This window comes from Anomaloglossus baeobatrachus, chromosome 10, assembly GCF_048569485.1.
Source record: "Anomaloglossus baeobatrachus isolate aAnoBae1 chromosome 10, aAnoBae1.hap1, whole genome shotgun sequence".
Lineage (NCBI taxonomy): Eukaryota > Metazoa > Chordata > Amphibia > Anura > Aromobatidae > Anomaloglossus > Anomaloglossus baeobatrachus.
The window spans coordinates 194127176-194141840 of NC_134362.1; the positions used below are offsets into that span (position 1 = coordinate 194127176).

Consider the following 14665-nt stretch of genomic DNA (forward strand, 5'->3'; position numbering starts at 1 on the left):
CTGACATTCCTAACATTGCCCTTTTTTTAACCCAAAACAAATGCCCAAAATTTTAGAACCACTGTTGTTTTGGTCAGAAAAAGAAGAAAAAACCCATGTATGGCTATGTCGAAGGAAAAATTAAAGGAAAATTATGGAATTTGAAATGTTGAAGACCTAAAAACTGAAAAGAGATGGGTGGTTTTGACTTCAGAAAAGTTCAGTTATGTTTTCGTTTCACACATTTCCTCCAGTACAGCAGCGCTAAATTCTTCATTTGGTTGGAAAAAAACAGTACACCCTCCCCTGGAAGTGTTCGGTGTATGTGAGCGGAGACCCGAACTGCCCAATTAGGGACTTCCATTTGGGTTCAGGTCAAGTCTGGATCCCAAACCGAACCGGATGAAGCCGCCAAACTGAACTTCCACTGGCCTGCTCATCTCTAATCTCAGTCACTAAACCCCTTATATGCAGCAATCTATATCTACGGCATCTAAGCGGTTAAACCTAGAAAGAGGCTCCATCTATCATCCCATCGTCTTCATTTTCCTCATAACATGGTGACAAGTTGCCCATGGCCTGACATCCTAACGGTGGCCTCTTTTTAACCCAAAAGAAACCCCAAAAATGTCAGGACCAGTGGTTTTTTTGGTCAAAAAATAAAAATAAAACTTGTATGGCTATGTTGAAGGAAAAATTAAAGAAAACTTCTGGAATTCGAGACGTGAGGAAAAACAATGAAGCCCTCGGAACCGAAAAGAGATGCATGGTTTTGGTGGCCTCTTTTTAACCCAAGACAAACCCCAAAATTTCAGGACCACTGTTTTTTTGGTCACAATAGAAAAAAACTTATATAGCTATGTCGAAGGAAAAATTAAAGAAGTATTATGGAATTCGAAATGTGGAGAAAAACAATAAAGCCCTTGGAACCAAAAAGAGATGTATGGTTTGGGTGGCCTCTTTTTAACCCAAGACAAACCCTCCAATATTTCAGGACCACTGTTTTTTGGTCAAAAAAGAAAAAAACTTGTATGGCTTTGTCGAGCGAAAAATTAAAGAAATATTATGGGATTCGAGACGTGGGGAAAAACAATGAAGCCCTCAAAACCGAAAAGAGATGTATGGTTTTGGTGGCCTCTTTTTAACCCAAGACAAACCCCCCCAATATTTCAGGACCACGTTTTTTGGTCAAAAAAGAAAAAAAAACTTGTATGGCTTTGTCGAAGGAAAAATTAAAGAAATATTATGGGATTCGAAACGTGGGGAAAAACAATAAAGCCCTCAAAACTGAAAAGAGATGTATGGTTTTGGTGGCCTCTTTTTAACCCAAGACAAACCTCCCAATATTTCAGGACCACTGTTTTTTGGTCAAAAAATAGAAAAAAACATATGGCTTTGTGGAAGGAAAAATTAAAGAAATATTATGGGATTCGAGACGTGGGGAAAAACAATGAAGCCCTCAAAACCGAAAAGAGATGTATGGTTTTGGTGGCCTCTTTTTAACCCAAGGCAAACCCCCCCAATATTTCAGGACCACTGTTTTTTGGTCAAAAAATAGAAAAAAACTTATATGGCTTTGTGGAAGGAAAAATTAAAGAAATATTATGGGATTCGAAACGTGGGGAAAAATAATAAAGCCCTCAAAACTGAAAAGAGATGTATGGTTTTGGTGGCCTCTTTTTAACCCAAGACAAACCTCCCAATATTTCAGGACCACTGTTTTTTGGTCAAAAAATAGAAAAAAACATATGGCTTTGTGGAAGGAAAAATTAGAGAAATATTATGGGATTCGAAACGTGGGGAAAAACAATGAAGCTCTCAAAACCGAAAAGAGATGTATGGTTTTGGTGGCCTCTTTTTAACCCAAGACAAACCTCCCAATATTTTAGGACCACGTTTTTTTGGTCAAAAAATAGAAAAAAAACTTGTATGGCTTTGTCGAAGGAAAAATTAAATAAATATTTTGGGATTCGAAACGTGGGGAAAAACAATAAAGCCCTCAAAACTGAAAAGAGATGTATGGTTTTGGTGGCCTCTTTTTAACCCAAGACAAACCTCCCAATATTTCAGGACCACTGTTTTTTGGTCAAAAAATAGAAAAAACTTATATGGCTTTGTGGAAGGAAAAATTAAAGAAAAATTATGGAATTCGAAACGTTGAAGCCCTCAAAACCGAAAAGTAATGGATGGTTGTGACTTGAGAAAAGTTGTTGGGTCTTCGTTTCCGCACATTTCCTCCGAGATTCTTCATTTGGACGGAGTAATATAATATATTACAGGTACAATGAGCCATGGCATGATTTACAATGTAAAGTAGAATTCAATATTTGCTATGGTCTGAGAACCGCAATATTAGTCATCTCTAATCCATCTTCAAGAAGTTTTGTCATATAATTTTTATATCTTGGGAATTGCCACCTCATTACATAAAGCCGTCCGGCTACAGCCTATTTTTGGATCTATTTCTCGGTCTCTCTCTTTTTTTTAAGAAGTCTTTTTCCAACTTGAGTTTCAAGATAAGTCATAAAAGCTGACGTCAATTAAAAATGCTCCATGAAGAAGACAAAGGGAAGAGGTAGACCAAGCTGAACTCTTGTTTTTGTACTCCGTGTCATCTCCCGAAAGAGGTGAAGAGTCTACTCGTCAGAAGAGAGGGGCCCGGGAACTAGACGTTTTGTGATCAGTCTTGGAGATTCATTGTGCACTTCTGTCAATTTAACGTCTTCCTTTGTATCCTTTAAAAAATATGAGACGGGGAACCGGAGAGGAACGTCTTCAGATGCCGGATACAAACGTGCTTCGGAACAGGAAAAAAAAAATGTTGGCTGGAATCTGAGGAGAAATCTTCGAGAGCTTCCATTTGAAAGTTGTGGTTGATCGGCACGTGTGAAGTCAGAGTCGTCACCGAGATTCAGAGGGAAATGATTTTGACATCTCATGATAGAGAAATGGAGTATTTTATAGAGGAAGTACATTTACTTATAGGAGGAAGACTGAAAAAGGTGCCCTGACCGAATCATACAGAGAAACAAGCAGACATTCTCCTATTCTCCTATTATCCAGTATTATAGTAGTTATATTCTTGTACATAGAGGCAGTATTATAGTAGTTATATTCTTGTACATAGGGGGCAGTGTTATAGTAGTTATATTCTTGTACATAGGAGCAGTATTATAGTAGTTATATTCTTGTACATAGGAGCAGTATTATAGTAGTTATATTCTTGTGCATAGGAGCAGTATTATAGTCGTTATATTCTTGTTCATAGGAGCAGTATTATAGTAGTTATATTCTTGTACATAGGGCAGTATTATAGTAGTTATATTCTTGTACATAGGGGCAGTATTATAGTAGTTATATTCTTGTACTTAGGAACAGTATTATAGTAGTTATATTCTTGTACATAGGAGCAGTATTATAGTAGTTATATTCTTGTACATAGGGGCAGTATTATAGTAGTTATATTCTTGTACATAGGGGCAGTATTATAGTAGTTATATTCTTGTACATAGGGGGCAGTATTATAGTAGTTATATTCTTGTACATAGGGGGCAGTATTATAGTAGTTATATTCTTATACATAGGAGCAGTATTATAGTAGTTATATTCCTGTACATAGAAGCAGTATTATAGTAGTTATATTCTTGTACATAGGAGCAGTATTATAGTAGTTATAGTCTTGTACATAGGGGCAGTATTATAGTAGTTATATTCTTGTACATAGGGGGCAGTATTATAGTAGTTATATTTTTGTACATAGGGGGCAGTATTATAGTACTTATATTCTTGTACATAGGGGCAGTATTATAGTAGTTATATTCTTGTACATAGGAGCAGTATTATAGTAGTTATAGTCTTGTACATAGGGGCAGTATTATAGTAGTTATATTCTTGTACATAGGGGGCAGTATTATAGTAGTTATATTTTTGTACATAGTTGGCAGTATTATAGTAGTTATATTCTTGTACAGAGGAGCAGTATTATAGTAGTTATATTCTTGTACATAGGGGCAGTATTATAGTAGTTATATTCTTGTACATAGGGGGGCAGTATTATAGTAGTTATAGTCTTGTACATAGGAGCAGTATTATAGTAGTTATATTCTTGTACATAGGGGCAGTATTATAGTAGTTATATTCTTGTACATAGGGGCAGTATTATAGTAGTTATATTCTTGTGCATAGGGGCAGTATTATAGTAGTTATATTTTTGTACATAGGAGCAGTATTATAGTAGTTATATTCTTGTACATAGGGGCAGTATTATAGTAGTTATATTTTTGTACATAGGAGCAGTATTATAGTAGTTATATTCTTGTACATAGGGGCAGTATTATGGTAGTTATATTCCTGTACATAGGGGCAGTATTATAGTAGTTATATTCTTGTACATAGGGGGCAGTATTATAGTAGTTATATTCTTATACATAGGAGCAGTATTATAGTAGTTATATTCCTGTACATAGAAGCAGTATTATAGTAGTTATATTCTTGTACATAGGAGCAGTATTATAGTAGTTATAGTCTTGTACATAGGGGCAGTATTATAGTAGTTATATTCTTGTACATAGGGGGCAGTATTATAGTAGTTATATTTTTGTACATAGGGGGCAGTATTATAGTACTTATATTCTTGTACATAGGGGCAGTATTATAGTAGTTATATTCTTGTACATAGGAGCAGTATTATAGTAGTTATAGTCTTGTACATAGGGGCAGTATTATAGTAGTTATATTCTTGTACATAGGGGGCAGTATTATAGTAGTTATATTTTTGTACATAGTTGGCAGTATTATAGTAGTTATATTCTTGTACAGAGGAGCAGTATTATAGTAGTTATATTCTTGTACATAGGGGCAGTATTATAGTAGTTATATTCTTGTACATAGGGGGGCAGTATTATAGTAGTTATAGTCTTGTACATAGGAGCAGTATTATAGTAGTTATATTCTTGTACATAGGGGCAGTATTATAGTAGTTATATTCTTGTACATAGGGGCAGTATTATAGTAGTTATATTCTTGTGCATAGGGGCAGTATTATAGTAGTTATATTTTTGTACATAGGAGCAGTATTATAGTAGTTATATTCTTGTACATAGGGGCAGTATTATAGTAGTTATATTTTTGTACATAGGAGCAGTATTATAGTAGTTATATTCTTGTACATAGGGGCAGTATTATGGTAGTTATATTCCTGTACATAGGGGCAGTATTATAGTAGTTATATTCTTGTACATAGGGGCAGTATTATAGTAGTTATATTCTTGTACATAGGGGGCAGTATTATAGTAGTTATATTCTTGTACATAGGGGGCAGTATTATAGTAGTTATATTCTTATACATAGGAGCAGTATTATAGTAGTTATATTCCTGTACATAGGAGCAGTATTATAGTAGTTATATTCTTGTACATAGGAGCAGTATTATAGTAGTTATAGTCTTGTACATAGGGGCAGTATTATAGTAGTTATATTCTTGTACATAGGGGGCAGTATTATAGTAGTTATATTTTTGTACATAGGGGGCAGTATTATAGTAGTTATATTCTTGTACATAGGGGCAGTATTATAGTAGTTATATTCTTGTACATAGGAGCAGTATTATAGTAGTTATAGTCTTGTACATAGGGGCAGTATTATAGTAGTTATATTCTTGTACATAGGGGGCAGTATTATAGTAGTTATATTTTTGTACATAGTTGGCAGTATTATAGTAGTTATATTCTTGTACACAGGGGCAGTATTATAGTAGTTATAGTCTTGTACATAGGAGCAGTATTATAGTAGTTATATTCTTGTACATAGGGGCAGTATTATAGTAGTTATATTCTTGTACATAGGGGCAGTATTATAGTAGTTATATTCTTGTGCATAGGGAGCAGTATTATAGTAGTTATATTCTTGTACATAGGGGCAGTATTATAGTAGTTATATTCTTGTACATAGGGGCAGTATTATAGTAGTTATATTCTTGTACATAGGGGCAGTATTATAGTAGTTATATTCTTGTACATAGGGGCAGTATTATAGTAGTTATATTCTTGTACATAGGGGCAGTATTATAGTAGTTATATTCGTGTACATAGAGGCAGTATTATAGTAGTTGCATTCTTGTACATAGGGTCAGTATTATAGTAGTTATATTTTGTACATAGGAGGCAGTATTATAGTAGTTATATTTTGTACATAAGGGACAGTATTATAGTCTTTGCTTATAATTAAGGGGACTATTGTAGTAGATATCTTCTTTTCCATGGGAGCAATATCATAATAGTAAAGGCGGTCAATTAATTCACTCCTTTTGATTTTTTTAGATACTCACGCACAAGTCAGTCTACTTCACAATCTGAAGAAAGCCAACTACAATCTTCCGGTGGTGGTGACGGACTCGGGGAAACCTCCTTTGTCATACAGCGCAGATGTTACAATCCAAGTGTGTTCCTGCAAGAAAGGCAAAGTAGACTGCAGTTCAGCCGATGCCCCACACGTCAGCATGGCCGTCGTCATCATGTTCACACTCTACAGCCTTTTCTGTAAGTTTTGGATTTAGCTCGATGTATCTTGCAAGGGTGCGATAATTAATGAAAACCCAAAGTAGACGATTTTTGGGGCTTTCATTAAGCTCCGTACAAGAGAGGGGGATGTTTTGGCTTCTAGGGTATATTTGACAAAATATTGTACAACTTTTTCTCATGTTAGTCTTCCAAAATTGTAAGTGGAGAGCTTGTTGCAAGAGATACATTGTGACAAACCTTGCACCAGTGTGAACCAGGAAGAATAAGGACCATTGATAAGGACCTCTGATATGGGAATTTGATAAGGTCCTTTGATATGGACCGTTGATAAGGACCGTTGATATGGACCTTTGATATGGACTTTTGATAAGGACCTTTGATATGGACCTTTGATAAGGACCTTTGATACGGACCTTTGATAAGAAACTATTGATATGGACCTTTGATAAGGACCTTTCATATGATCTTTGATAAGGACCTTTAATATGGACCTTTGATATGGACTTTTGATATGGACTTTTGATATGGACTTTTGATATGGACTTTTGATATGGACTTTTGATATGGACGTTTGATATGGACCTTTGATAAGGAACTTTGATATGGACCTTTAATAAGGACTAGGGATAATCGAATACTTCGATTATTTGGCTTCGTGAATATTTTCCGAATACCTCGCCGCTATTCGACTATTCGCGAATATTCGATGGCGCAATATGTCTATGGGAATCCCGAATAACAACTATTCGGAACTATTCGGGCTTCCCATAGACTTACATTGCGCGTTGAATAGCGGCAAGGTATTCGTTAAATATTCGCAAAGCCGAATAATCGAAGTATTCGATCATCCCTAATAAGAACTTTTGATATGGATCTTTGATAAGGACCTTTAATTTGGACCTTTGATAAGGACCTTTGATAAGGACCTTGATAAGGACCTTTAATTTGGACCTTTGATAAGGACTTTTGATATGGACCTTTGATAAGGACTTTGATATGGACCTTTGATATGGACCTTTGATATGGACCTTTGATAAGGACCTTTGATAAGGACCTTGATAAGGACCTTTAATTTGGACCTTTGATATGGACCTTTGATATGGACCTTTGATAAGGACCTTTGATAAGGACCTTTGATAAGGACTTTTGATAAGGACCTTTGAAAACTAAGAATGTTTCCAATTATCGTCAGCAAGCCGAGATCTTGATAATAGTGACACAAGGATATACAAAATATATAAGAAAAGTGCACACAATGCCTGCATGGCAGTAAAGTAGAGGTTAACGGAACAGGTAATACAAGGAGAGACCTCGTTCCATTTATCTGTGCCATCCAGATTTCAATTCGAGAAGGAGAAAAAAAAGATTAGAAAGTAAGTTCCTGCGGGAATCGTGTCCTGCTCCCCATTAAAAGGAGCAGCGTCTCCAGTAATGTGTTTCCCAATGTGAAACCAGCCAAATTTACAAACCTGCACTCGGACATTGGAGCTGCCCAAGGTGCAAATTACAGGGCGGCCGCGCGGAGCCTCAGCGGAGACCTGATCCTCCAGGATGTTTATGACCGAGTCAAGGATGGAGAGCCGTGCCGAGGACGGATGAAAGCTCCGATATGAATCATTCACTGACAATTCCCTGTGAGGTTGGATTTACACATGGCAGTTTTTGGAAGGAAAAAAAAAAACACTCAATTTTTTATGCTTTTTTTAGCCTTTGAGCTGGATACAAAACTGGGTTAAAAAAAAAACAAAAACAAAAATTGGCTTCAGACCAGCATATGAAAAATAATTTTTCATCCAGAAATAATGGATGACTTATCCATATTTGTATCTACATGCGTTCATTTTTATACATCAACAATTTAAAATAAATGTGGACAAGCCCTTTAAGAGCAAGAAGAGTCCGGTGCTGAATTAGCTTTAGGGTATGCAGTTTTGTGTTCACCACACGCTTATCGTGGCTGTGTATCAAAATAAGATGAACCGCATGCATTTTTTGTGTTTGCATTTTTAATTATTCAAATAAATAATTTTTAAAAAATGCCATTCGACCCCCCCCCCCCTTCAATTTTGATATGCAGCCATGATAAAGCTCGACAGCTGGGGGCTGGTATTCTCAGGCTGGGGAGACCCATGCTTATTGGGCCCACCCAGCCTAAAAATAGCAGCCTGCAGCCGACCAGGATTTTTTGCATCCATTAGATGGGACAACCCTGGAACTTTACCCGGCTCTTCCCGATTACCCTGGTGCGGTGGCAATCAGGGTAATAAGGGGTTAATGCTAGCTCACAGCTGCCACTAAGCCCTAGATTAGTAATGGGAGGCATCTATGAGATCCCCCATTACTTATCTGTAAGTGATAAGAAATAAACACAAACACCGAAAAAATGCTTTATTTGCAATAACAGACAAAAGAGCACCCTATTTCACTCCTTTATTAACACCAGAATACCCCTGATGGTCCGTCATAATCCATACGAGGTCCCATGATGATCCTGGCTCTGCTACATCTAAAGATCTGCTACAGCAAAATACGTACACCAGCACCGACCTTTATCTATATTTTTAATTTTTCTATGGAACCAAATAAAATGAAGATTTTATGAAAGTTTGCGGATGCTGGTTTTTCTATTTGGATTATCGTGATCAGGAGCCGGCCTCTTCCCATGCATCGCTTTTCCTTGGAATATCCCAAATGGTTGAATTGGTGAGCTGATGCATGTTTTTTTTCTCTTTGTGGTATAGAGCATGACTGCCACTGTGAGCTTCAGGCAGAGAATGAGCTACAGTGATCAGTGGTGACATACATCACTCAGGTTAGTTGCGGTCACACCTGGAGGTTTCCACGATCCTCCACCTGTGTCCGCAGGTAACTTGACCTCAGGTGACGTCATTAAACTCAGTGACCTCACCTCAGGTCACCTGTGGTCAAGTTACATGCGGACACAGGTGGAGGACCATGGGAATCTCCAGCTGTGACCGCAACTAAGGCCTAAGACACACGGCATGAAAATCAGACCGAGTGGAGTGCGATAGAGCATTGCATTCCACTCACACCAATATTAGCCTGTGTGTCAGCACCCATGAGCGATTATTTTCTTGGCCCCAATCGGAGTGAGAAAACAATCGCAGCATGCTGGGGGTGTAATGCGAGACTCTTTCTCTCTCACCCATTCAAGTCTATGGGGCGAGAGAAAGATTGCACTGCACTTGCAGTACACCAGTGTACCGCAAGTGCAGTGCGAGAATGGCAATAGCCGGCAATGGAGGAGAGAGGGAGATAAAGCCCTCCCTCTCCTCCTCCGTGCCGGCCTGCCCCTCCTCAGTACCGGCCCGCCCCTCCTCAGTACCGGCCCGTCCCCTGCAGATGAGGTCTGATCGCATGATCGGACCTCAGTCACAGTGACACTCGCATGACACTCGGCTCCTGCTGTGCTGCCAGCGCGAGCCGAGTGTCATGCGAGGATCGCATTAGTCCCCGAGTGCCCCCGGCCTAACCTGAGTGATGTCACTGCTGATCTCTGTGGCTCATTCTCTGCCTGAAGCTCACAGCGGATGGTCATGCTCTTTGGCCGTGCGCTGTCACTTTAGATGTAGCATAATTTGGATCATTATGGGACCCCGTGTGGACTACGTCGGACCTGCAAGGGTGTTTTGAGGGTTAATAAAGAGGTGAAAGAGGGTGTTCTTTTGTCTTTTATTGCAAATAAAGGATTTTTTTGGTATTTGTGTTTTTAATAAAATGTAAATTTAAAGGATTCTCAGTGATTGGTTCTATTTTATGTCTGGCTTAGAGATCACCCATAATACCGTGAACCCTTGCAGGTGTATACGACGGTCACAGGGGACTACAAGCTGTTAATTAAAAGCCATCAAACTTCCACCGCTAATTTCCCTTTTAACAAACAGCTCGGCCACCGGAGGTTATCCAACAAGAACAAATATCTAATATTATAATAAAAGAGCAAATGAATGTTCCTCCCCATCCAAAACCACTAAACAGCGGCTGAAACCAAGCAAAGGATAATGACCGCACGGGGAAAAGAGGCGCGTAATAAAACACTCAGCAATGTAACCACAATTATACTCCGCTCTTGTTTTACCGGCATTAACTCAGATGATAAGAGGTAAGATTATTACCGATGGTTCGTATCGCAGCGGGAAACTCCGAGGCAAACACAATATAAGCAATAAACTCTGGAAATTCTAATACTACATCATTATTAATGGGTCAGATTTTCTGGATACTTCTATAATTGCATGGCAGAGGAAAGAATGCAATTCTGATTGGATTTTTCTTGTTAAAGGGACCATTTTGGGGGGGTTCCCATAAGCCCCTCGAAGAAGAGTATGGTTGCAAAGAGTGTATCTTCTTCTGGAGGATCCAGGATCTATACTTTGCATAGATATCCTGTTACTTTCCATAGAAAGTGTGTAATTCCTCATTTCCCCTGCGGGGGCACTGTAGGTATCCTGTTACTGTCCATAGAAAGTGTGTAATTCCTCATTTCCCCTGCGGGGGCACTGTAGGTATCCTGTTACTTCCCATGGAAAGTGTGTAATTCCTCATTTCCCCTGCGGGGGCACTGCAGGGATCCTGTTACTGTCCATAGAAAGTGTGTAATTCCTCATTTCCCCTGCGGGGGCACTGTAGGTATCCTGTTACTGTCCATAGAAAGTGTGTAATTCCTCATTTCCCCTGCGGGGGCACTGTAGGTATCCTGTTACTTCCCATGGAAAGTGTTTAATTCCTCATTTGCCCTGCGGAGGCACTGCAGGGATCCTGTTACTTTCAATGGAAAGTGTGTAATTCCTCATTTCTCCTGCGGGGGCACTGTAGGTATTCTCTTACTGTCCATGCAAAGTGTGTAATTCCTCATTTTCCCTGCGGGGGCACTGCAGGTATCCTGTTACTGTCCATAGAAAGTGTGTAATTCCTCATTCCCCCTGCGGGGGCACTGCAGGTATCCTGTTACTGTCCATGGAAAGTGTGTAATTCCTCATTTCTACTGCGGGGGCACTGCAGGTGTTCTGTTACTGTCCATGGAAAGTGTGTAATTCCTCATTTCCCGTGCGGGGGCACTGCAGGTGTTCTGTTACTGTCCATGGAAAGTGTGTATTTCCTCATTTCCCCTGCGGGGGCACTGCAGGTATTCTGTTACTGTCCATGTAAAGTGTGTAATTCCTCATTTCCCCTGCGGGGGCACTGCAGGTATTCTGTTACTGTCCATGGAAAGTGTGTAATTCCTCATTTCCCCTGCGAGGGCACTGCAGGTGTTCGGTTACTGTCCATGGAAAGTGTGTAATTCCTCATTTCCCCTGCGGGGGCACTGCAGGTATTCTGTTACTGTCCATGTAAAGTGTGTAATTCCTCATTTCCCCTGCGGGGGCACTGCAGGTGTTCTGTTACTGTCCATGGAAAGTGTGTAATTCCTCATTTCCCCTGCGAGGGCACTGCAGGTGTTCTGTTACTGTCCATGGAAAGTGTGTAATTCCTCATTTCCCCTGCGGGGGCACTGCAGGTGTTCTGTTACTTTCCATGCAAAGTGTGTAATTCCTCATTTCCCCTGCGAGGGCACTGCAGGGATCCTGTTACTGTCCATAGAAAGTGTGTAATTCCTCATTTCCCCTGAGGGGGCACTGCAGGTGTTCTGTTACTGTCCATGGAAAGTGTGTAATTCCTCATTTCCCCTGCGGGGGCACTGCAGGTATTCTGTTACTGTCCATGTAAAGTGTGTAATTCCTCATTTCCCGTGCGGGGGCACTGCAGGTGTTCTGTTACTGTCCATGTAAAGTGTGTAATTCCTCATTTCCCCTGCGGGGGCACTGCAGGTATTCTGTTACTGTCCATGGAAAGTGTGTAATTCCTCATTTCCCCTGCGAGGGCACTGCAGGTGTTCTGTTACTGTCCATGGAAAGTGTGTAATTCCTCATTTCCCCTGCGGGGGCACTGCAGGTGTTCTGTTACTTTCCATGCAAAGTGTGTAATTCCTCATTTCCCCTGCGAGGGCACTGCAGGGATCCTGTTACTGTCCATAGAAAGTGTGTAATTCCTCATTTCCCCTGAGGGGGCACTGCAGGTGTTCTGTTACTGTCCATGGAAAGTGTGTAATTCCTCATTTCCCCTGCAAGGGCACTGCAGGTATTCTGTTACTGTCCATGCAAAGTGTGTAATTCCTCATTTCCCCTGCGGGGGCACTGCAGGGATCCTGTTACTGTCCATAGAAAGTGTGTAATTCCTCATTTCCCCTGAGGGGGCATTGCAGGTGTTCTGTTACTGTCCATGGAAAGTGTGTAATTCCTCATTTCCCCTGCGGGGGCACTGCAGGTGTTCTGTTACTGTCCATGGAAAGTGTGTAATTCCTCATTTCCCCTGCGGGAGCACTGCAGGTGTTCTGTTACTGTCCATGGAAAGTGTGTAATTCCTCATTTCCCCTGCGGGAGCACTGCAGGGATCCTGTTACTGTCCATGGAAAGTGTGTAATTCCTCATTTCCCCTGCGGGAGCACTGCAGGGATCCTGTTACTGTCCATGCAAAGTGTGTAATTCCTCATTTCCCCTGCGGGAGCACTGCAGGTGTTCTGTTACTGTCCATGGAAAGTGTGTAATTCCTCATTTCCCCTGCGGGAGCACTGCAGGGATCCCGTTACTATCCATAGAAAGTGTGTAATTCCTCATTTCCCCTGCGGGGGCACTGCAGGGATTCTGTTACTGTCCATGGAAAGTGTGTAATTCCTCATTTCCCCTGCGGGGGCACTGCAGGTGTTCTGTTACTGTCCATGAAAAGTGTGTAATTCCTCATTTCCCCTGCGGGGGCACTGCAGGTGTTCTGTTACTGTCCATGGAAAGTGTGTAATTCCTCATTTCCCCTGCGAGGGCACTGCAGGTGTTCTGTTACTGTCCATGGAAAGTGTGTAATTCCTCATTCCCCTGCGGGGGCACTGCAGGTGTTCTGTTACTGTCCATGGAAAGTGTGTAATTCCTCATTCCCCCTGCGGGGGCACTGCAGGTGTTCTGTTACTGTCCATGGAAAGTGTGTAATTCCTCATTCCCCCTGCGGAGGCACTGCAGGTGTTCTGTTACTGTCCATGGAAAGTGTGTAATTCCTCATTTCCCCTGCGGGAGCACTGCAGGGATCCTGTTACTTTCCATGGAAAGTGTGTAATTCCTCATTTCCCCTGCGGGGGCACTGCAGGTATCCTGTTACTGTCCATGGAAAGTGTGTAATTCCTCATTTCTCCTGCGGGGGCACTGCAGGTATCCCATTACTGTCCATAGAGCGTGTGTAATTCCTCATTTCCCCTGCGGGGGCACTGCAGGGATCCTGTTACTGTCCATGAAAAGTGTGTAATTCCTCCTTTCCCCTGCGGGGGCACTGCAGGGATCCTGTTACTGTCTATGGAAAGTGTGTAATTCTTCATTTCCCCTGCGGGAGCACTGTAGAGATCCTGTTACTGTCCATGGAACATGTGTAATTCCTCATTTCCCTTGCGGGGGCACTGCAGTATTCTGTTACTGTCCATGGAAAGTGTGTAATTCCTCATTTCCCCTGCGGGGGCACTGCAGGAATATTGAATATGTACTTCCATCGTGGGTTAATCATCAGGATCCACATCAGGACTCCCTGAGATCAACTTATGAGATCATCCAAAACAGATCACTGTCCTTATTAACCCATTGTTACAGGTACTCTTGGAGATGCATCTTCTATCTGTTATCTATTAATCCTTTAATAGGTTGCGTATATACAGTATGTCAGCAGTGGCTGAATATGTATGTGGGTCCTATGCCAACCAAGTCACAGGGGGTTCCATGTCTATACTTAACAAGGATAGAGAACATTTCTCAGATCACTATGGGGTCCCCAAGCCCTTTTGGTCCAGTCATTTATAAAGGCAACCACCAACATGGCAACTGTCCTGGCCGCAGTGGTGGGCGTGTAACAGAAAGGGTGAGTGGATCCACTGCATCTCAGAACCTTGGCTTACCCTGGAGGGGCATAACTAAGCGGTTACCTGGTCTTCTGAAGAGCCTTTGGTGCTGAGGTTAGGCTTGTGCTGCAGGTAGGCGCCAGGTACCACTCCAGGGCAGTCCCAGAGTCTGTAGCAGCTGACCTGAACAATGGAAGAAAGGGCTGAGTCGGGAGTACTGGCTAAAGACAGGACAGGCCAT

The 14665-nt window shown here is 41.0% G+C and overlaps 1 protein-coding gene across 1 annotated transcript in view; it reads left to right on the forward strand.

The window, feature by feature from the left end:
• CDH13 (cadherin 13) overlaps positions 1-14665 on the forward strand; it is an 867885-nt gene that overhangs the window by 813531 nt on the left and 39689 nt on the right. Inside the window, exon 13 of the mRNA XM_075326087.1 lies at positions 6297-6515. Within this exon, the coding sequence (XP_075182202.1) occupies positions 6297-6515 (219 nt within the window). The remainder of the gene's footprint in view (positions 1-6296; positions 6516-14665) is intronic.